Raw genomic sequence first — 24,419 nt, forward strand, 5'->3', positions numbered from 1 at the left:
CCAGGTACAAGAGCTCTCAAACGCTTGGTGTCCAAAGTTTCTATATTTTGACAGTACTGTGAGGTTGCAGTGGTCTGTTCTAGGTTCATTTTAGTTCCTGTTCAGCTTTGAACATTTTTACTTGCTGGGGCAGAGGTTTATGTTAAGCACATAAAGCTCTGCCTTCTCTGAAATTTCTCCGAACGTCTGAAGCTCTCTGGCGAAACAGTTGTGATGTCACTGAGTGCGCAGAAGTAGCGAAGAAGAAGAAGAAGAAGAACTTCTTCCGGGGGTCAGAGGTAAACATCCTTATTTGAAAACATGGATACTGGAAAAGTGAATGAAGGTATGTTTTTTTCCACTCTATATGTCCATTAACCTATATTGCAACAGTTACAGACCACTTACATGGACGTACCTGACTCCCATAATTGTTGACTTTTATCGCAGGATCATAGTTAAATAAATATAGAAAAGCTACTTGAAAATAATCCGCTGCTACTTTTGCTAGCTTTAATGTGTTAGCTTTTCTTATACTTCTTTTTTTTTTAAATGATATTTTCTACCCAAGATTTGTTCAGTTTACACAATAGATTCCCAACTGCGCATTTACTTCAGATAGTCACAGCTTTACCAGCCCATAGAAACTTAAAGTATAGTTGAAATAACGTAGAACAGCTAAAATTACATGTTGCTCACAGCCTACGCTATTTGTGTTTTTTGTACTTACGATATCTTTGACGTACAGTAGACGTTACGATGTGTTTCAACAGAAGCAGTTTTTAAGCTTTATATTCTAAAACTACTTTATGTTCAGTGTAAGATTAAGTCCAATCAAATCTACCAAGTGACTAATAGATGCAATGTGTGTAAATTTGACTGTGTCACCTTAATTTTATGACCGTAAGCTAGTTATTTTGTTACTGCATTATTAGCGTATTGGGATGTTCCATGCCAAGTAAGACATCATTTAAACATCTCTCCTGTTAAAGCTTTCTGTCCTCTAGGAAAACATAGTACAAAGAATGTCACTTTTGAATTTTTAGGCATACATGTGAAAGGAAGCTGACATTCAGATGTTCAAATAATAAATAGAGTAAATCAGGTCATGATCAATCAATGCTGAACTTATTTCTTTTTCAGCATCAGGGAAGATGGATGGCGATGAAGACATTGGGTCTGTGATGGGATTCTCTGGGTTTGGTATGTGAAGTTGAGCACAACAATACTCAAATTTCCTTTTGATAGAACCACTGATAGTTTCAGTTTTGACTGAAATCATAGATCAAATAAGTTTTGTTTGTTCTTTCCAGGTAAGAAAGCACGCACATTTGACCTTGACGCCATTTTTGAGCAGACCCGACGGACAGCTATTGAGAGGAGTCGGCGTGTAATTGGTAAGTTTGTCATCACTTGTGATACTGAATGACTGCATGATATTGAATGGCAGAATGTGAAGATGCTTTCATCCATAGACGGTGATCCTGACACTGACAAGTGTTGACATACTTCTTCATATAACCATCCTCAATGTGCCTTAAACAAAACTCTGAGATTTTGTGCAGCTTACTTTTGAAATCATGTCCTCCCTGCATCTCACACAGATAATTTTGTGCTGTCTAGTGTACGTGTGAAAGGGCAAGTAAAGGCGATGTTCACACTGGATTTTCCGGATAGTATGTGGAGTTCATGTGCAAAAGCAGTTTCATTGTAACCCTTGTCTCCTCAGATGAGCGTCAGACAGAGACTCGGATGAATGAGGAAGGGGAGAGCTCCCATTCAGTCAAACCATCCATTCACAGGCAAAGAGACAAAGCTGCAGCTGCTTCTTCAAGGTAGGCTGTGTGTGTCAACACATGTCTGCTATTCAAATGCAATTTTCTGTCCATGCATTCACCTGTCTTTCTTTCTTTTTATTCTGTCTCTCACGTTGTCTCTCTCATATTTAGAGGACAAAAAAGTGAAAGCAGCAGTGACAGCAGTGAGTCAGACTCAGACTCAGACTCTGAGCTAATTGGGCCCCCAGTGCCTCCTCAACATGCAGCTCAGGAGGATGACGAGCAGTTTGTGGGGCCGCCACTTCCACCAGGTTACACGGGCAGCACAGCACAAAGTGATGATGATGACGACGACGAAGGGGAGTCGCAAGATGACGACGATGATGTATGTCTGAAATAGCAGCAGCACCGATAGGCATTAGCTGTGGATTACAACATGTTTCCCAATGTTTTGCAGTCTGAATTTCTTGGAGTTTTACTTTTTATTCAGTGAAAACAGTCGTTCCTTGATTTTAGGGTGTTTCAAAACCACCATCTTCCACCACAAGATGACAGCACAAGGAAAAAAATTCACTGGCTATTTAAGTTTTTTTTTTTTTTTTTTAACATGAGTCTCCTGTTTCTTTATCCTAGCAAAATTCCACTGACTTCTGCAACATATCAGCATTTATCAGTGGAGTTTTTACACTCTGTCACTGACGTAAACGTCTCAGGCTAGAACAAAGCAAATCACATTCTAACCTTTGACATATGTGACTCAGTAATCCAAAGCAGAGATTTTTTTTAGTCACAAACCCTGTTTAAGTTAAACTATAATTCAGAATTCATTGAAATGCAACATTATTACCAAATAACTAATTCTGTCTTTTTTTTTTTTTAAACATTTCCTATGTTCATTTTTTCAACTCAGCATCCAGTGAAAAAGATTCCAGACACTCATGAGATCACTCTGCAACATGGCACCAAAACAGTAAGATCTTTGCTTTCCACATTAATTTGTAATACTTTTTCCTGACTTATGAAAAGATGATGTACAGGCTTTTTTTTAATTTTATTTACCAACAAAAATAATTTGTAGCTGAAGTACTTGAAAAGACCCTGTACTCTGAAGCTAAAACATCTGGATTTTGAGGTCTGTGTCAGTTGTTGGATCCACTCATCTTTGTGTTGACTTTTGACAGTTGTGAGTTTGTTTCACACATTTTAACGGTAAGAACTGGTCAGTCTGGTTTACAGATAAAGTGCCGATGGCAGTATTGAAATAGTACACAAAGTATTTGGATCATTAGAACAGAGAAAACTTCAAACATTTGATTTTTAGCAGAAGTAGTATGACTACATTTGTCCAATACTGTACCTGAACCTCCGGCAGCCATCTACAGTTGTCTTCTGAACTGTACAGGCTCACAAATTTACTTTTGATTTAGTGAAACTAATTGTCTGCTCAGGTATCAGCTCTTGGTTTAGACCCGTCTGGAGCCCGTCTGGTGACTGGTGGATATGATTATGATGTGAGGTTCTGGGACTTTGCTGGGATGGACCAATCCCTGCAGGCCTTCAGATCCCTGCAGCCCTGTGAGTGGTATGTAGAACATCAACACAGTTGCTTAACATGTGTTTTATTGGTTTCATGCAAACATCAAGTACGCTGACTGCATTTATGTGTGCCGAAGTGTACACACATACACAAACTCATGCTCGCTTGTTTAGCTCCAATGAACCTAATGCTTACTCTGTGACATCCTCCCATTTTCATGCAAAATGAGGCTTTGAGAAGCAGATGGTGGAGTTATGTGGGTGTTTGTCTGTGTGCATGTGTGTTTACTCTGCGTTTAACTGAAGCTGCCATCAAAGATCAAATTCTTTTTTGGTTTTGGGAACCAGTGGGCTGAGCTGGATCAGGCTTCCCCTTATTAACCAAAAATGTACGCTACATTTAATGTGATTACATTGGAATTGTGATTCCGGCAGCCTGTTTGATTTACTAAGCTGGGCTTCATTCAGAAAGCTAAGTTGTTGAGATCCACTTTTCCTCTTTCCTGACCCACAAAGGCCACTTATGAGCTCACTTAACTAAAACAAGACTGGGACTGAGACTTTGGTGCCATTTTGTGGGCCTTTGAAGATGCCTACCCCTCTTACTCCGCACCTCAATTAAAAACAGGATTGACTTCAGTCTCACTTTGTTTTCATCATTGGAGGTTGTCACCAGTGCTCTGTTAATTATATCTGATACTGATTGAAATCATGAAGACCCTCACTTTTGTGCTCTTAACAGTTGTGTTTTCACCTACAAGCTTTGCTTTGCAATTTCTAAATTATTTTCTTAGTTGAAATTTAGATACTAAAAATGACATAGTGGAGCACTCTTAACACTCATAAAGCTCCCCTTTTTAACTACGATCGATCAATAGATAAGAATTTATTGTTTTGATGAAGATTTATATGCGTTAGAGCAATACCACCAGCCTTTAAACATTCTTTGCTGTGACATAGTTTTGAACATGTGTTTCAGAGCTCATTCTTTCATCTTGACATTTTTAAAATACTATCGTGGTCACTGTTGTGGTTTTGTTTGTTGCTTGTCACCCATCAAAGATGCCTATCATCAAGTGTACATCAGATGTTGGGCTGTTCCTATAGCTGCATGCATCTAAAGTTTGTGTTTATGCCTTAACCATTTGAAGGGCGAAGTGTCTTATATAATGCCATTTTGGTGCCAAAGTCTTTCCCACTGATAGCTTGTAGATGGCTTGCAAACAAGAGACAATGTGGCATCGCCACACAAATGCTAGTAAAAGTATCTCCTTTGTTTTTTTTTGTGTTTGTCAGCCATCAGATCAGGTCCCTGCAGTACAGCGTCACTGGTGACGTCATTCTGGTGGTTTCTGGCAATTCGCAGGCCAAAGTGTTGGACCGTGATGGCTTCAATGTTATGGAGTGTGTGAAGGGCGATCAATACATTGTGGATATGGCTAACACCAAGGTATGCTAAAGTGGTGTTGTTAACTAATTTTGCCTTATAAAAGCTTGGGTCTCCATTTGTGTTTTTTTTTTTTTTTTGTTTGTTTGTTTTGTCTCTCATTTTTCTTTCTTTTTTTTTTTTTTAACAACACCATATAAAAGTGATTGCTTTAATCTGGCAGCACCGCATCAAGGCCCAGCGGAGCTCGAACAGTCAGGCGACGACACAGGCTGTATAGACACCAACAGCTTTAGTCCGTCTGTTGAGAGCAAAAGGCTGCTCATTATGGTCACAGCTATGTTAGGTCAAGTTAAACAAAGACGTCTGTTGCCAAAGATCATTATTTACAATAGCCAATGTTGGCGGTGATATCACAGTCCACCTCAATTTTATCTTTCCAATGAGACTGGAAAAATTTGACTTGTGTGCAAGAGTAACTTTCTACACGTCCACCAATGGCAGGTAAGCTGAGAAAATTTATTAGCCAAGAATATGTTTTCTTACTGGCAATAGCAATGCATAGGTATTATCTGACCAGAAGTCATTTCTTTAGAGTGAAAACAACACTTCCAACCTACATTGTTGCTTTTCAGTTCACTTTCTTCTCGCATGTCAAAAATGTTGTCAGACATCGGAGACCGGAGAGAGCTTGATGTTAGCAAGCTGCGGTTACTGAGGCAGTCTGAGGTTATGGCGAACAGTAAGTGTCATGGTACACAGTCGGTGCATAAACAAACAATCATAATACAGTCCAGTGATCCCAAGCTATTTATTCACAAAATTAATAATTTTACAGTACTTTGGCAGGTTTCTAGTTGCAGTGTTCCCGGATTTCAGCAATTATATACAGCACATTTGTAAAAGGGAAAATAATGGCCCATGGTGGCCAGAACTATAAAAATAGGACCCATGCTGTAATGATTTGGAATAAATCAGAGAGTTGTCTCAGGTACTTTCAGTCAAAAGCTATATTATGAGAAACATGTGTTAAATCTAATGCAATCAGTTCTACTTATACAAAGATTGTAATTGTCTCCTGTTCAACAGGTGTTAATTGTTTATGGTTGATGATTGAGCTCATAGTGGGTGTTGGTGTTGTTATGTGTTGTTAATATTTCATTTCCTCATCCAACAAACGTGATGTCCACATCCACAAAGACTTACCATAGGTGTGTCTAATATAAAAGAGGATGGCGAGTGTAAGTTCTCATCTCCATAACAGCAGCAGTGCTCAAGAGTTTCTGCTAATTTTAGACTGTTTTGCTCTCTCGATACGTCCTGCCAGTGGATAATGGTAGCAAGGTGTACCTGGTCTGTCTTTTTGTATATGAGGACAATTATCTGTGCTGTCAGCCAGAAGCGGTCTCAAAGGAAAAGAACAGCAAATGCTTTCAGGACTGTCGCGGTTCAGATGCCTCTCAATCTACAAAGAAGGATCCTAATTAAGTGTCCATGTTTGGGTTTTAGTGTTTTTAAGAAAGCCATATTGGTGGTCAGTGACCATCTGTGCCAGCTGCAGTGCATTTAGACATGGTTTATACCAGCCATATGAAGTACTTGAAGTAAAGGCCCATTGATTGCAAGTAGTTTTCCTGGATGCCCTACATTCTTATCCTGCTCAGTCCCATCTGGAGCTGATGGGGGAGTTTGGTTCAATGAAAATGCGTTTTGGCCTGCTGATAGTGTCCCAGTCGATTAGCTGTGTCTCATGTGATAATTAAGTCCTTGCCTGTACTGTGCCTCTGTTGACACACAATTACTTCCCTCCTAATTCCTCCCACTGTGTGCAGAGATTTGGGATAGACGGGTCCATATATGTATGCAGCAGGATGACCGTTTTTTTTTTTTTTTTTTCTTTTTTTTTTTCTTCACCTCCTGATAATTACTTGTCTGTAGATTTTGGAAAAAAAAAAAAAGTTAAGTCCATTCATCACTTCAAATCCAAAGACAAAAAGAAAATAACTTGTATTAGTCATTTTCTTAGTTTCCCCGCAAACTAGTTCAACTGTTTGGGCCGCTTGTTACAACAGCAAACTCCTGCGTGCCAGCAGTGTCCCCAGATATACAATTTTGATGGGAGAGAGGGATTCTTGTCTTGACTCTGTTTGCCATTAGCATGCTCTCTGTTTACTGATGGTATCGGGGTTTAGTCATTGGCAATTTGTTGTCCTAAACTGTTCAGGAAGAGGAATCGAATTTGTTCAGGAAGGCAGCGGCTCTTTCACCCTAATTGTGAAGCCCTGATGATGGATAATCGCCTATGTTATCAGGCCAGTCAGTTTGGCCACTCGCAACCCGTTTGAGCTTTGGCCTCATCAAATTATGAGTGCTTATTAAACCATAAAATTTAACAGCGTGGCAATTTGTAATTCATTTTGGTCATAAAATGGCAAGGTGTAGCAGTTTCACTTAATCGGTTGTTAAAGTGGTGTGTTTAAAGTGTCTGACATTGAACAGACACGCTTCTTCGTGATGCACACATACCGATGCCACTTAGTCACCGTCTGCTCACGCACTGCTCTGTTTTCTTGTGCATCCTGTCACGTCACGTTACGTCACGTCTGCAGCCTTTTTGCAGCACACTGAAGTGTTGCTCTCTGACCTGCCAGTCAGGGAGAGCTCTCTCGGGGGTTTTTCCACTTTGAAGTCATATGAAATGAGTAATTCTCCACAGGACTCCTCCAGCAGAGGAAATGGCTAAATAAGTACTCTGCAAGGAGCTCACTGTTTGAAGCTGTGGCTCAAGGCCGCTGTCAAATAAAAGCCAGAAAGCTGTGTTACCGTTTGATTAAATAAAGGGTTCTTTACTCAAGGGAGGTCCCGCTGGGATGCATTCAGACAAAAATGTTTGGACGCATGTTTCCTTTTGATAATTAAACAAATTTGTCTTTTCAGAGTTGTTGTGCATTGTCAGATTGTGAAGTTCCTCAGAGCAACATTCAGCCTTTAAAGTTTCTGCCAGTTATTACTGGCTCCAAAATCTTTGGCTTGTAAATATCTAATGACTTTGAAAACATTTGTGGGGTGGTGACATCTGTGAATTTCTGCCTGGATCCACACTAAACCTGGATCATGCAGCACATTAGAACGACTCAAAGCTACAATTGGCTCAGGCTGCTGGTCAGAAACAATTTACAGCCTGTAAAGAGTCCATTGTTTGTTCATTGTCACTTTACGTATTTTTCAGGGCCACACAGCCATGCTGAATTCTGGGTGCTGGCACCCCAAGATTAAAGAGGAGTTTATGACCTGCTCCAATGATGGGTAAGTTTTACTAAAGTGTTGTATACAGTGTGAAGTACTGTAAACCGAGTCCTGATCGGAAATATCGCACCTCCTTTGTCTTTTTTTGTGTTTTCTATATGGCACATGAATCAAAACAATAATTGTTTAACTTTTCTATTATTTATTATTATTTTTTTTTAATTAGATGGACTCTAAGCCTCTCACAACACAAAGGTGTATTAAACACTTTCTGGTTTAACTCATAGAGACAGCTAGATATCATTAGAATATAAATCTAATTCCTTAGGTAAAATGCATATTTACCAATTAAAAAAAAAAATTATAGACCCAGCTAATTAATATCATTAGTTTTTTCTAACATTTTCTTCAGAGTTGTCTTTACAGGCTAAGCCGGTCCTTTATGTCCAAAGCAGTGTTGTCTTTGAACAAGTTTTTCTTGGCTCTCATCTCCTCTGTCACCAGCAGGGAGTCCTCTCGTCCAAACTATGCCTCTGGAAAGAGTAGCCCAGTCTCCCAGCTGTGCACTGACTCATGGCATATTTATCCAGATGTGGCCTTTTAGTTGTATGCACTGACTTGGACTAGATTAACAGCAAGAGATGACAAGATGTCATGCACACATATTTATCACTTTTATTTAAGATGGCTGGGTTTTAGCACTCTTTTGCCTCCTTGAAAACAGCATTAGACCAATATGACTCCAGAGGCCATAACTCTTCGCCCCTCGTGTGCAGGAATATTTGTGTATGAACACGTGTGACTGAGCTTCAGCAAAGTGATGAGTCTAAGTGAGTGTGTCAGGCAGCAGTGCAGAAACCCAGGGCTATCATCATTAAGTGGAAATGAGGGCCTGGCTTTGTGGCCAGGCCACGGCCCAGTGTTTACCAGTGTTCCAGCTCTCCCAGATGTGGAGGTTGGTTTATTTAGCTCTTATTGAGTCTCTGGAAATCCTCCCCTGGCACGTTAGCACTGGGTGTTGCCCCTGGCCAGCTCACAGGAGAACAGGAACAGGAGAGGAGCGCACAGGGAGCCATTGACAGGCTGAGCAGCTGCATGTGGGGAAGGTTCTTGCAGCAGAGGAGGGTAGCACAGCAACCTGGGTGCCAGAGATGGAAAAAGAGGGAGGGATTGCCTGGATTGATTTTCAGGTGTGCACGGTTATCCTTTGAACCAAATTTTGAACATCCAATAGCACAGTATTTTTCAATCCCTTGAGCAATAATCTGAGTTACAACATAGGTGTAAACCGCTGATAAAATGCTGTATTTTCTTGTCTTTACGAACCAACTTCCCCTAAACCCACAGCTCTTTCCCTCGACCATCCCCATTAATCGCTCTGGTGCAAACAGGATGTTATTTCTTTGGTCGTAGATCACATTACTCAAATGTATGTAAAGTCCTTGTCAGAATTCAATATTGAAGATATATTTGTTCTATAAAAAGTTTCCTCCAGGTTCATTTAATATCTTCTATAAAAATGAGAGGGAAACAACCAATGTGAGATCCCAAATGCAGACCTGTAAAGGCTGAATCATTGTCAGGCACATTGAGTAAAAGCTAAGTTATTTTGTAAACGTACACTGAAAAAATATTTTTTCAGTTGTGAACCATAATTTTCATGGTTGAAACTCTATTCTTAACCGCTAACGTATGCATCTTTATTTTCTATTTTCACATCAGTCGGTGTTCCTGGAGCACTTTTCCATAGAACGCGCTAAAAATAGACTTAAATGAAGTTGAAAAATCAGCTGGGGTTAAAGTGGTTCCGTAAAGGTCAGTTCAAGTTCACGCAATCAGAATAATTGAAAACAGGCTCGAGTAGTTAAGCCTCTCCTATGTGCCCGCTTTGTCTAAGCAGTCGAAGAAATGTCGAACATGGATCTAATCGATCCACCAAGGCAAAGAAAGACCGGTGTAACGAGTTAGGACTTGGCTCCAGTGTAAGACAATCAATGCAAGTCCAGACCATTACAACCATTGATTATATGAGTAAGATCTTACCCCCAAAAAATGACCTGCTGTGTATTCTTCAAAACACTCCTAAACAGCAACTCACAGTTGCTTTTTCCTTAACTTAAAAAAAAATCTAATTCGACCTCAAAACACTGTCATGTGATGTAGGGAATGTGTGGGATCTTACTGCCGATGGATGACCTTACTCCTCCATTCAGAAAAGCCCAAACAAAAAGCTGTGTGTTAGGCGACGTACAGTATATCTGCATTAATGCAAACTGCGCTCTGCAGCTGCACGGAGGCGTGAAAAAGATGCTGCACCGTCTCTGGAGTCCGGATGTAGCACACTGAACCTTGAGGACAACCAGGCTTTTCTGTCCACTTGGATTATTAATGCTCCGGTTCTTATGGATGGATCATCAAAGAATGTCTCTTTCTTTCTTTTCCCCAACACCCAGTGATTTATGCTGCTCCATCCATTTTTAGTGCCATCCTTTGAATAAGTGTGGCTCCCACAGAGACCAATGGTACAAGTGAGTCTTGGCTACTGGCTGTGTTTGCCTGAACATTAAACCAACACATATGCTTCTCTTTCTGTCTAGTTAGAAGATCTTTGTTTTGATTATTTGAATCGGTTCTAATGCACGATCACGAGACCACCCAGCCACTTAATTAAAGATCCCCCTCCAGTTGTGTGGAATCTCATTCAGCTACCTCCCAGTTCCTTGGATGACTCTATAAAAGACTTTCTTTTTTTTTTTTTTTCCTGGAAAGGAAGTGGATGAGAGCGAATCCCCAACGAGGCAGTCTGATAATGCAGCAGCAGGGTGGAAGTGATTGTCCTTGACAACTGTGGGTTGAATGGAGCTTCAGCAGAGCTGTGTGACTGAAGTTGGCCAGTGAAAAGTATTTCTGCTCACACTGGTGTGAACGTGCCAACGTTCCCATTCTTCTGCCATTCTGTCGAACAGTTTGAAAGTGTTAAATGGCGCCGTGCTTTCCAACAAAATACATGTTTGATCGAAGGGGGTCTATTATGCGTTGAATAGAGTCTAATCAAATCTTCGCCGATAGACTGAAAGGTTTCTTTGGCAGTGCTGAGCTGGAAGTAAACTACAAAATATGCCTGGGGGGTTTTGTCAGTGGTGTATTTTGATAGCTGCAGTGCTTATGTCATGTACAGAATCTATATAACTAGCAGCTTTCAAACCTTAAATAATTTCTGGTAAAAGTTACCAAGTAATACTGCTTAGAATGGTTGTCAAAGTATAACTAACTGTGGAAAGATCTACAGCCGTGTCCTTAAAGGCAAGATGTTGCTGATTATCTGTGTCACTTCTTCTCCAGTTTTATTGTACCCAGGATAATTGTGAGAATCACGTTAAGCATTTTATTCTGCGACTGAAATTTCAGCCAGTCGAGCTGAGGATAGGACAAATGGCGACTTTCTAATTGGGCCCACATGTTTCCTCTGTTGAGTCTTGAGGCACACTTGAGCGTGTGTACGTAGAAAAACACACAATTTGAGGAATGTTTCCAGGAGGTTCAGATGCCAGGGATTCCCTTCACGCTGGCCTGCTGTCAGGGCTGCAGCTGGTCCTGGATGTGTTGCTGTAAGCAAGGAGGCCCAAAGTGGCAGGTCCTTTTGCAGCTGAGGAACAGAAGTGCAATGTGCTTCTTTTTAGTCCCCTGCATGGATAAATAGCTGTTGCCCTCAACACTTAAACTAAACACTTTTTACAGTTTTTACTTTTATTAGTTTTGTACGATAGTTTGTGTCCCGTCTGACCTTTTCAAGTAAGTACGTTTCTCTGTTTTTCAGTGCTCTCGACCTAATGTGTGCTGAAAACTCACTTTTGATTTTTGAGGGAAAATGGCTTTACAGCTGGGTTGTTTAGTTTGATCTAAACGTGACAGAACAGGGATGAAAAGTGAAGACAGACACCACAAAGTGTGTGTGTGTGAGAGAGCATGTCGGGACTATTCACTCAGTTGGACACATCAGGTTCATCCACAGTCCAGCACGTCTCCGACTGTTTCCCACCTTACAGTGCAACTGTTCCGTAACCTGCCCAAGAATGCACATACCATAACTTAAAGGAGTGCATTTATCCTCCTTTTTCAATCTACAACCATGGCTGCATTTGAGAACATGTAGTAACCTTTAGGTCTTTATGTATGAACTTTGAATACAGTGTTTGTTTCTTTTTCTACCGAACTGAATATAAGGTCATATCCTTGTAGGTGTGAAAGCATCTTATCACACAACTCTTTGATTAAATCCCAAAAGCTGTCAGGGCAGCTTTTCTGTCATTTTGTGCTTATAGTTTGTGGTCTCACCTGCTGTGATGAGGTATTTTTAGGTTGATTTTTCTACAGAAAGCTAGACAAGAAGCCAGACAAACGGTGTTGGTAAATTTAGTGAAGCAGCCTCACAATCCGTTTGATTGTACCCACAGTCCATCTGTGCTTAGACCTTTTTGCTTCCCTGCTTGAGTGAAATTGTGTGTGTGCCTTCTCCTAAATCCTTCTGTTACTTCCCCCATTTTATCTCCTTCAGCTGCGAAGGAAGATGGAGCATCCCCCTCGCCCCTTAATCCTCCTTTCTCATAACACAGCCCCAGTTAGTCAGTCAACCAGCTATCACTGGAATTCAACCAATAAACAACCCTATGCGAGATGTACATCTCTCTTTTCCTTATCTGCCCATCTGTAAAAGGAATCCTAGCAACCATCACCCCCACCAGGTCTATAACCTGATGGACAGATAAAATCTGGGGCCTTGGGAGTTGTCACTCCTCAGTTGATGTGTGAACGACGGCGCTACCTCGTAAAGTGTGCATGCATGGCTGAGGTTGTATGGGTCTCATTTTGTTACATTCACCTCTCTGACTCTACAGCGTCTGTACAGGAAAGCTGGCTGCTGATTAAAGTGAAAACAGGGATTTGAGAGAAAGGAAAGGGCAAAGCTATCACCATTTTCTTTTATTCTGCACATGTGAATATTTTGATGTCATACCCCATCATTACTATAACTTCCTGTGAATTAAAGGGTTGTTGTTCTAAAGAGGAGTTAAGTGTTGTTAGATTCACAGGAGGCATTTCAGAGTACCCCACATTGGAGCAGTTTTCCTCCCTCACCAAGTGTCAGGGTTGCTCATGCTTGGCTCCACCCTGGTGGGCTCCAGCTCTGCTCTGTTCTCTTGACAGCCAGCAGTGCCATGTTTTCTGAAAGAGCCCTTACGATAAATAGCATTCCAGGTTTTGTGTGTGGAGCAAAAAGGTTGTGTTGTGTGTATCGACCTGACAGCCGCCTACAGTCTTCTGTAAGCAAAAGAGAGATGTCTGTGTGTGGCAGCAGGTGGACCGATTTGTCATGTAGTCCATAGCTTTCACTCTTTCTCCTTCCCTTTGAAAAAAGAAGGGGGGAAAAACTGATTAAATCGCTCTCTTCTTACCGTACAATGCAGAAGCCTCCGGGTTGCATCATGCAAGTGTGTTTATCTGTGTGACTTTTGCAGTTATTTTTTTCCATCAGCAAATTTTTTCCCCCCCTTAAATTGTTAGCAGCTTTGGAAAAAGTAAATTTAAACAAAACTATGCATCAAAAAGAGTTTTATTTGACCCTTACCAGCTCTCACTTAAACCATATGTCTTCATATGGCAGTTGTATCACATTGTTAGACTTATCCAAACACAGTAGAGTGTGTGTGTGTGTGTGTGTGTGTGTGTGTGTGTGTGTGTGTGTGTGTGTGTGTGTGTGTGTGTGTGTGTAAGAATCCTCGCATGGCTGTTAGTAGCAGCTCTGCCTGTGTGTTTATGCCCCTCTGCTGACCCTGTGACCCAAAGGTCAAGATGCGCACTGAGGCAAGCAGTGGGTCACAGACACATTTGGATGTTCTCCGTCTGTCCTGAGTGTTGGTGTGTGAAAAGTTGGCTAAATGTGTGTGTGTGTGTGTGGTAATGTCTTTCAATAAATAAATGTGGGGGGTTAAGTTACTGTGACTTGTTTCACTGATGGTTACACACTTAACATTTTACAAATCAGCCATCGTTTTTTGAAGCAGTGTTCACATATTTTTCATCCGTTTTATTTTACCTTGCTGTTTATTTAAGGTTTTCGAGGGATTTAAAATCCCTGAGAGGACACAGAAGACGCTGTTTGAAACCCACTTCCTGCTGCTAGTGAATGAAGAGTAGCTGTTTAGGTTTAAATTTAGATTAGGTCAGAAGAAGTTGTGTGCAGCATATCCTCATGACAGAAAGTTATACCAAAAGGATCAAAGGTGAAATGTTCTACCTTGTTTCAGTCTGTTTCCAGAGTGTGAAAAACCACAACCACCATCATTTATTTTAAAGAATCACTCCACCAAACTATGAACTGCTCAGTTTCATTGGACTGGTAGAAGACTCAATTATAGTATCTTTCAATTTTCTTCAAGTGCCAAAATGTTTTTATTTTTTTTTGTTTTTTTACACCATTCAAGCCAGTGGAATGTGTTTCAATGTTTGACATATAAGGTTATGACCATAAGGGGTACCTCTAAGACTTTTTTTTATGACTTTATTTGATTGAATCTCACAGTTGTACATATATGAAAGGCCTGCGTTTAAACCCCATTCTTAGTGCTCCAGGTTGGGTAATGTGCTCAACAGATGTAGGAAAGGGAATCGGGATTTCACGGAACCTTCAGACAAACCTGTCAGACTGATCTACTGTTCTGCTGTTTGCAAAACCCCTCACCCTGCAACACAGAGCTGCCCTACCTCGTGCTCATGAGAATGACCAGGGCACTCGGTGTCCGTACATTCTGATTTATTGTAGTGGTGGGTGGTGAAAATGATCAAACATGTTTTGAAGGACAGATATTTCATGACGGATTCATGACAGTTGGAAGAGGATAAATAACATTCTGTCTGTCCACAGCTCTGTACGCACATGGGACGTGAACTCGGAGAAGAAGCACAAATCTGTGTTCAAACCTCGCTCCCACCAGGGCAAGAAGGTCATCCCCATATGCTGCACCTACAGCCGTGATGGAAAGCTCATTGCAGCAGGCTGCCAAGATGGCACCATCCAGATCTGGGACCGAAACCTTAGCGTGAGTCTTAAAGCACATACCAAGCGCCATGATGTGCAGTAGGTTGTAAACATGGGATGCCTGCTTTGTTATGGCTTTGGGTACAGAGTCATGAAACTTGGGTCATGTGGTCACAGGCCAAAGAGGTCAGAGTTCAACAAAGAGCCAGCTCTGAAGAATTCAAACTGCTTGCCTTTAAACTGGAAATAGTTGTCTAAAGAACTTATTAAAACAAACTAAAAGTTGATCTGATGACGCCGCTGCAGAGAAATCTTAGGGAGCGTTATGACAATATGTTCATATCCTTCATTCTCAAGGACATGAATGAATTGCAGTACTTGTGGAGACATTTTTCCCCGAAAAATACCTAGAGTTGGAATGAGAGAAAGAGTCAGTAGATCAACAAAGTCAGAAGGAGACATCAACCTGCAGGAATCCTGAATAGCGACAGATCATATTTTTTGATAAACCCAAACAGTGTGCTGCCTGAAGGCCTGCATTGCCGCACTAATTTTATGACTCAAAATAGCTGGTTATGTAACTGAATTAACTGCCTTGTCATGAATAAGTTGAGTAACACAAAAGCAGCAATTTCCCTTTAGAACATTTTCCGCTATCAGTTAATTAGACAATTACGTGATCAAAGCTTCCATTCCCTTTTCAGGATTCTCATAGTTGATGTAATAGTTGATCTTGGCTCCTGGAAAGCATAGCGTTCACGTACTTGGCTGTTTTCTCTCAATTAATTTGAGAGATCTTCACTGAGAATAAAACGGAGAATGCATCTGCACCATCTTTTAGGAAGATGGTTGTCACAGTAGGATGTGTTTTCCGGTGTTTAGTATCTAACTGAAGGACACCACCAGCTGCTGGTTCATGCTAATAAAGAATAGTTTTTGCTTGCTTTCTCAGTCTCCTGCTGCATTCATATCCACAGAACAGATGGAGAAGGGGGGAAAAAGAAAAGAGTCTTGAGGAGGGGGTTTAGTGGACCTGTAATACAAGAATAAATATTGAATTTTGGCCTTGTTACGTTATTGTTTGCTCAGTTTTAAGCATTATTTCACAAGTCGCTTTTTCTACGCTGTGAGAAATACTTCATGGTTTCACACTTGAGTACCCAAACACTAAACCCTCATTTTGAAAGAGGACATGAAATGAATGGAGAACCACACAGAGACATTGCCAAATGCTTGCCAAGGCAGCCTTTTTAATCAGGACGGTATATATTTTGAACTATGCGTTTGAGTCTATTTTCTGGAGAAGGACATGTTACTTGGGTCTTTTTCTACTTTCATTTCGTAGTGTCTCATCTGTCCAACCCCAAACAGTTTGTGGATGAAGTTGACTGCCTCTGTTTTTTTTTTCATGTGATAGAAACAATTAAGCTGCAGACAGTGAGTTGGAACAGCTTGATTGGAAACAGGGGCTTATCCAGATTAGTGAAATTGGAATTAGGCTACATGATAATTACTCCAAGAGGCAACCTCGTAATGAAAGGACACAAACAAAATATATTTTTTTCTTGCCATGTAACCGCTTTCCTTTGTGTGTGTGTGCCTCCATAAACTGCTGCTGTATAGACTCCCACCTCTTTACCAGTTACCTATCGTCCCACCCTTGGGCTCCACATGGCAGCAAGACCCCAGTGATTGGGTTAAAGCTCTCAAAATTTATTACCCCTCCTTCTCCAAGCTAAATATTTACCCTGCGTCCCATAGCAGCTTACATGTCTGTTTCCTGATCACTGGAGCCTGTCCTGTCTGAATGGCTCAAGAATTTTAGTTGGTGCCCTCTGCCCTAATCAGCAACCTGTGCTGCTGACTCAATTTCAGCCACAAGCCTAAAAAGGAGTTGGCCTCCTGATGCTTTTATTGCTGCTCCCTCCCCCTCTTAAATGAGGCCTATGTTCTGTTGTATTACTACTATTACTCATGGTCGGACTATGCAGGCAGATCAATCACGATCAATCACGTACATGACCTTGATCTATTGCTCAGCCCGAAGAGAAGCTATTGAGGATGACACATTGTGTTCTTGAGTCATGACACGAGTTGATTGATCCAATGATGGGAGTCAAATAGGTCGCTTTGAGTTGAATTGCCACAGAGAGTGATTGCATGTTCATTCTCTGACCACAATTACCAGACTGCATTTAAGTGGTTGCCAGGTAATGTGCGCTTTTTGATACACGGCGCGTTCAGGGTGCAGGTCTTCATCACAAAATATTACCAAAGAGATCCAAGGAATGCTATGATGTCATTGGTGAACTTTCATGTTCCCAGGCTTCAAAGTGGGACCACAAAGAGGTGGTTTTGATAAATCGGTCCGTGCAGATCGTTATTATCAGATGACATTGCAAACCTTCTCTTGTTATTTGCACGAGGAACCATTGTCCCTGCAATTGATTCACAAGAATATTCCGTGCATAGTGGTCCGGTCTGGTTTAGAGCCTAAACCCTAGTTTACTTCTAGTCACATTTAGCACAACGGTAGATTTCAGTAAACGTTTCGACGTTTGGCGAGTTATCTCTTGTTTAATTTCTCATATATTTTTTTTTAACTTTCATTATCGGACATACTTTGCTGTAAGTTTGCAAGGGGATCTTTTGCAAGTCGAAGTTCTCAAGAAAATGACAAGAAAGAAGGATTTTTCTGAAGATGAAGTGTGGAATAATATTCTCTTTTTGTAGGAGGTGTTAAAAAACAAATCAATATATTACCAAAACAGAGAGGTCATAAAAATGGATTTGTGAGGTAAAGTGCACTTGAATATGGCTATTAAAAGCCAATTAAGCTTCTGTCAAAAAAAAAAAAAAATGGTGGTGAGTTGTTACAGGTATTCAAAGCTACTCGCGTATCTCCAGCCCCATGAGCTTTTAACGCAGGGTTCTTCAGAGCCTGGCAGTTTCCCTCGAACAAAGCTCACAAAGAGAAGCAGTAGCTGTGTGGTAACAGATACACGATGGCAAGTCCAGATAGATGGAGTTCTGGATGCTTGATGAGCAGCCACCCTGTCGCAATTAGACTGCAACATAAGTTGGGAGGTGGTTGAGTGATGCTCTGGCAAGATGGATCCAATCATTGACAACTTTTCAAACAACTACCTAATATTGTCCTTCCCAAACAGCTCTGACCCATTGGAGTTTTTTTGGCATGTTTGGAGATGTCCAGGGATGTCTTACACTGGTACGCTGGCAGTAGATCATTTGAGTTGTCAGGTGAGACGTCCACAGTTTAGCCTTGTTTAGGCGTGTGCAATGTGTCTGAGAATTGGAGGTTTCGAAACTGGGCTCAACGCGTTGCGTCCTGCGTCACGACAATGTCCTTCCATTGTAGGATACATGACAGATATAAATGCATATTCATGTTTGATAGATTCTATGGGGATTTTTTTGTAATATTTGCATCATCCAATATCTGTATTGTTTTTCTAATCATTGAGGATGAGGGAGGTTCTTAATCAAGCTGATGGTTGACAATAAAGTAAACAGTTAACCGCATGATGGTGTTCAACACGGCCTCCTGTTATTTTTTCGTGAAGTTACAAGCCCGGGGGGCAGGGAAAAAAAGGAGAAAGCACTGTTCTGTGCATAGACAACAGGCAGCAGAAGATTTTGGAGAAACCACCACAAAAAACCCCATAAAGTCTAAAGAATATGGTTAGAAATGGTGTTCAGCCAGTGAAGGAATATACTCAGCTCTCAGAAATAGTCACATTGGTCCACAAAGCTATCTAGAGATACTTTAATTGTAAATATTTACACCGTATCTCAGTGCCTTCTTTGTGACTTGCACATTGTTCCTGTCACTGTCACTGTCACACAGTTGGAGTTTTCCTCCCCTCAACCCTTTCTGCATGACAGGTCATGAAACAAGGTCTTATCATATAAATATATCTTAAGATAGTGCTGTTTTCTACTTTTGTGAACAACTGAGACACAGTTCCCGTCTTATAGCAAATTGTGTTTGGATTATTTGACTCTTCGTTCCAGTTTGATTTTCTAACGCACACACACACACACACACACACACACACACACACACACCGCCTTACCATCACAACTTGTTGATTTCCATGAAAGATCAGAGCAGCTGTTCAGGCCTGTGGTTTGGCCACTTGATCCTCGGGCTGTAACCGAGGTCAGAGTGAGATGTTAAAACTTCCAGCACAGAGGGCATCATTGTCTTTCAGGTGTGCAGCTTTAAAAATATGGAAGAAGCGTAGATGTAGAGCCTTTGCGGTCTTTATATATTCAAGCTCAGATAGCGTGATTTGGAACAGTTGGCGCTGTGGTAGATTGTTATCTTAGTCTGCCCAGAATGAAACTCAATGCTGTGGTCCTTCTGCTATTTATCAACTCCTGCTGCTGAAAGTGTGTAGATGTGGATTAGGGCTATGTGTGTGTGTGTGCGCGCCATACGTATATGTGTATGAAATGATCTTGCCTTACTTACAAGTGGCATCTACACTTTTAAAAATGTCAATCTCTGAATAATGTCTGTTTCTCAGAGGGAAGGCCGCTGCTTGCAGACGATGTCACAAGGCGTGTGAGAAGTTTCAAACAGTGTATGAGAATCTGGTTTCACGGGGCAGGCTGTGTAGATTATCACAGGAAACAAACACCTTGGCATCTCGCTTTGCCAGCCAACATCAGGATAGTAAATAAACACTTAAGCTTTCACAACAGCAGCAAATGATCTAGAAATAGCTGAAGTGGGTGTATGTTTTGCAACATGCGGCTAGAATAAGCACAAGGTACCCGGTGCCACTTTTCTTGATGGATAGAGATTATTAGTCACTTTTCTCAAATAATTTGATGTTAATCTAAGAAAGATGTCAGATGAAAAGGGGGGGGGCGGGCTGGTGGAATGATTCATCGCAGGTTTAACAAGAGCGCTGAACTTTTCCTTTTAGTTGGTGTGAGAGGAACTGGAAATGGGGAAAAACACATATCGGTTGGAACAGGTTCATTTCAAGCAATAAAGACGAGAAAAACAAACATCTGCACAGTTGTCTCAGGGCTTTCATAAAGCAGATTTATTGGTCTCCCGTCGCAAAATATTTATACGTTCAGTATATTCCCACCCTGTGAGTCTATACCTCTCATTTTAATGCGGACCATGGAAAGCGAGCTGAAATGTCTCCACGAGTGCTCTGTTTTTATGGAGTAAGGCACCATCAAAAGATGAGATAATTACAAGATAAATGTTAATCAGAACACCCTCAGTACATCCCAGCCTATCTGTGGCAACCATGCAGACTTTCCAATTAAATCAATGTTGGCCTGGCAAAGCCCAGCATTAGTAGCAGTGGTCTGTTTGAACACCATCTCACCTTCGCTGCTTTTCATTAGACCCGAGGTTGCCCACTCTCTGATTAAAAATGTAACTCGGGCTTTCAGTTGCCCCCATGACTCATTTTGGAACGAGTCCATTTTAGTGCAGCAAGTAAAAGAACGGTCAGATATTCAGAGATGACGAATGAGAAGAATGGCACTCAGTCAAAGGTAATCTGTGAGCAAAATGATGATGGGGAGTAGAAAATTATTCCCGGGGAGACCAGGCCTGAAAAAAGTGTAATCCGTGTTATCTGCAGTCCAACGCAACGGTGTTATCTGTCTTAAGCAAGTTAATAACTTCCCTTCACTCACTTCGGAGGTGAAGTATGGCCTCGTTTCTTTCCCTTATCATGGGGGCACTTCATTCATTCAGCTCATGCTCCACTCTCTCCTGCCAGTTTTTGCTAGCCTTTCCCTGTATTTCTCTATCTTATCTGTCTTGCACACTGTGTGCTCCCTTCAAATTCCTTAACCACGTTTTTTTGGTCAAAAGCCTGCAGTGCTGCAATTCCCTTTTCACTGATTTATTTGCATTCCGTTTAGAATTAATGACAATGTAGCAGTGTCGACCAAGGTTATGTTTGTTTGAGTGTTAGCAAGCCTGCTTCCCAGAGACTATTGCACCACCGGCGTTGAGTAATAATCGATCTCTGTAATCCGGCTGTGCTCAGCCCAGGTAAGGCTCAGGCGTTGGGCAGAGGAAAGAAAAGGTATCCACGCATTGTTGTTTGCACTAATCCAACTTGTAATGACTTGACCAACAATTACCAACGGTTTAGATGTGATGAATTGTTAAAAGCGGTGTAAATGACCAACGTTTACTATTTTTTAGCTCATCAAATGAAAGTACTTTCCCTTTTTCCCCTTTTTTTTTTTTTTTTGTCAATGTGCATCAAATTTGTTTAAAATTTGAGCAGTTTTCTGATGTCTCCGTTAGTTCTTGGAAGGAGTTTTAGACATATACATATATTATGCAGTATTCTATAGTATCTGCTGGCCTAGTTGTTTTATCTGGTGTTTTAAATACCAGTTAAAACTGAATTGTTTGCCCTAACCTCATTAACTTCAATTAAGAACAACTCACTCTTACTACTATACATCTTTTCTTACCTGTATACAACAAATGAAATGTCCCTCTTACTCCATACAGCAACATCCCAGGACAATGATCACATGGGAAGAATTCTACCCACAATTCTGTAAAAATGCTCCCTCTTTCCTCTGAAAGCTCCTCTTAACCCTAACCCTCTTTCTGGCTACGACTATTGTTGCTATTATTCCTTTTTCTTTTCTTTTTTTTTTTTTTTGCTGCCAACTAATATACACACCACCAGTAAACAATCAACAGTCCCAAGATGTTCACTTCACCTTCACCTACAAAAGGGGAAAAAGGAAGAAATCCAAACACGAGAGAAGCTCCAGTCGTTTTTGTCTGTCTGGAGAATGTATTAAAGAAAACGAAAAGTATTTTTTTATCTGTTTCAGGTGGCATTATCAGGGTCATCAGGGAGAATTGTTTTATTTATATATATATATTTTTTTTAAACCTCGGAGCCCACGTGTACAAAGTATGACACTGAGAAACAAGCCGCCTACAAGCCAAGGTGTCTGTATTTTTCACTCGTTCTGGCGTTCTTGTAATTTTTTCATAGTTGTTGACATCCTCTGACACTTGTTTACAGTTGGCTTAATTATCCTAAAGAATCAAAAGGTCCGTGTCAGCCAAGGAACGCAGTGAGCAGAAGTGTGTCTGTTCTGCTTTATTGGTCAGTAAACTGTAAACAACAATAATAATAATATTATTATAATACTAATTCAGGTTGGAGGAGAAAAAAAAAGAAAAATCTAAATATCTGTTCGTCTAAAAGTTTGCCAAGATAAATGTCTGTGGTCTGCGGTTTTGCTAGAGTGTGTTAAGTTGATAGTATTACATAGGTTCTCACAGGCTTCAGAGTTCTATGGCTTGGTGTTGGTGGTGGAAATGAAAACCGTGTGTTGTTTTGAAGACACGGGGAATGAAAAGGTCTTTTTGTTGCTGCAGTAGCAGAAAGAAACCACTACTGCTGGCAGAGCACCGCTTGCTCCGTATGCCCGAAGCGTTACAAGAGATCGTCCAAACTCTTTCACTCTTAGACACATCTACATAGAAGCTGCGTCAAAAACCATCACAACTAAGCCATAAAGGTATGACTGAAGGTATAAATACTGATATGACTAATGCGTCTTTGTTTTCTTTTTTTTTCGTCCCAGGTTCACACAAAGTTCCACTGTCGGCAGGCCCACACTCCAGGATCAGAGACCTCCTGCCTCTGTTTTTCTTATGATGGCATGACTCTCGCTTCACGTGGAGGTACAAAAAGAGCTGCCAAGGCCAGCTATTTGGAATGTTAAAGATGCATTCGCTTGCATCGTGGGCATCTCGTTTTTATGTCCCAACTCTCAATCACCGATGAGAAACAACTGATTTCGAGCAGATTAAATCTTTGTCTCCTCCTGAATCTGCAAATAAACAGCGAGAACCGTTAGCAAAACACAGAGAACTCTCAAGAGATACACAGTATATTCACAACAAAATGCTCGGCTTCCTCTTGGTATGTAATCTAGTCAAAAGGTTTCTAACACAAAGGTAAACAGAAACAACTCTGAGTAAGAGTCCTTCACTTAGCGGGACCTTTTTAGAAAAAAAAAGAAAAGGTAAATGAGAAATAACTCCTGCAGCTGTGCCTTATGGTCAGGAAAAAGGTGGAGCGCCATAGTAAAGTAAACAGCTTTTAGAACACTAAATTACACCATCTAAAGTTAACTTGTCAAATCCAACTGGTCTTATCTAGGCGACGACTCTCTGAAGATGTGGGACATACGGAACTTCAAGAAGCCCGTGAATGAAGCCACCAGACTGACCAACTTCTTTTCCATGTGAGATTTTTCAGCCATCCTCTTGATAACAACCCGCCTGTTTGCTGTTGTATCGTGTGCAAATTGTGAACTGATGTTATGTGTGTGTGTGTAACGCTCTTTTTTTTCAAGGACCGACTGCTGTTTTAGCCCGGACGACAAGCTTCTCGTGACGGGGACCTCGGTGAAAAAGGATGAGGGAAATGGGAAGCTGGTTTTCTTTGACCGAGTTTCCTTTCAGAGGCTCTATGAGATAGAGGTCACCAACGCAGTAAGTTCTGCCTCAACCCCCCACAAACACAGTTGCACTTTTTTTTTTTAGCTTTTAACTGCTCCATATGATATGATAAAATAAATAAAGGTAAAGAAATTCTACCCATAGTGCATTTCTTCTCGACAGCAGCAGTTTGGGTTCGAACAAACCTGCAGCCTAAAACTGTCCTTATTTGGCTTATTTCTGCTTAAAAATCCCAACAGCAGTATTCTGGGGCTTTATTCAAAGACTTCTTATTATACCTCACACAGATTTTTGTAAAGATTATTTGTTTAACATTTAAAGTTCCCGTTCTGAAAGTGCATAGAAGCCTGCACTGCAGAAACTGGGTTACACATGGGTGGAATTAGGTTTTTAAGAAATTACTTAAAACATCCTTCAACTTTGTGACCCATTTTTCTCAGAAAGAAAACACACTTTTCTTTTTCCTGTATGCACCTAATAGCCTGATCATCTGGCAGAGACGAGACGTTTTCCTGTGAAGAATAATTTGTCTGTAGCTCGTTGTATTTTAGCCACATGGCTGTATTTTCTCTATCCTCACATGAGATAATAAAAACATAACGGGGAGAACAAATCGGAGAAAGATGAGAGGGGTAATGGAGGAGAACGAAGGCGTGAAAGGGAGAGTTGTAAAATAAAATAAATAAAAAAGCAAGCTCAGGGAAAGTAGAGTAATGTGATCTTTTGTTAGTCCACAACCTGTTGGCAGGGCAATTATGACACTTTTATATGTGCTGACTTTGAGCTATGTTTGAGATTAAATTATCTGCAGACACAACCGACGTGTTCCATTCACATTAGCCTGTGATGTACCTTATACTAATCCTGCTTTCTCAGAAATCTGTTTCAACCTGCCAGAGGTGCCGTCTGTGGAAGAAATACTGTTTTGTTTTTTCTTTTGTT

At 40.9% G+C, this 24,419-nt stretch overlaps 1 protein-coding gene across 1 annotated transcript in view; it reads left to right on the plus strand.

Annotated features, from left to right (window-relative positions):
* Positions 1-238: 238 nt before the first annotated feature.
* wdr70 (WD repeat domain 70) overlaps positions 239-24,419 on the plus strand; it is a 37,970-nt gene continuing 13,789 nt past the window's right edge. The window contains exons 1-13 of the mRNA XM_075456066.1: positions 239-325; positions 1,123-1,182; positions 1,293-1,376; positions 1,709-1,814; positions 1,929-2,142; positions 2,668-2,727; positions 3,206-3,339; positions 4,590-4,743; positions 7,910-7,986; positions 14,849-15,023; positions 22,595-22,694; positions 23,176-23,260; positions 23,372-23,510. Coding sequence (XP_075312181.1) covers positions 301-325; positions 1,123-1,182; positions 1,293-1,376; positions 1,709-1,814; positions 1,929-2,142; positions 2,668-2,727; positions 3,206-3,339; positions 4,590-4,743; positions 7,910-7,986; positions 14,849-15,023; positions 22,595-22,694; positions 23,176-23,260; positions 23,372-23,510 — 1,413 coding nt within the window. The 5' untranslated portion in view covers positions 239-300. The remainder of the gene's footprint in view (positions 326-1,122; positions 1,183-1,292; positions 1,377-1,708; positions 1,815-1,928; positions 2,143-2,667; positions 2,728-3,205; positions 3,340-4,589; positions 4,744-7,909; positions 7,987-14,848; positions 15,024-22,594; positions 22,695-23,175; positions 23,261-23,371; positions 23,511-24,419) is intronic.

This window comes from Odontesthes bonariensis, chromosome 22 (genome assembly GCF_027942865.1).
Source record: "Odontesthes bonariensis isolate fOdoBon6 chromosome 22, fOdoBon6.hap1, whole genome shotgun sequence".
NCBI lineage: Eukaryota > Metazoa > Chordata > Actinopteri > Atheriniformes > Atherinopsidae > Odontesthes > Odontesthes bonariensis.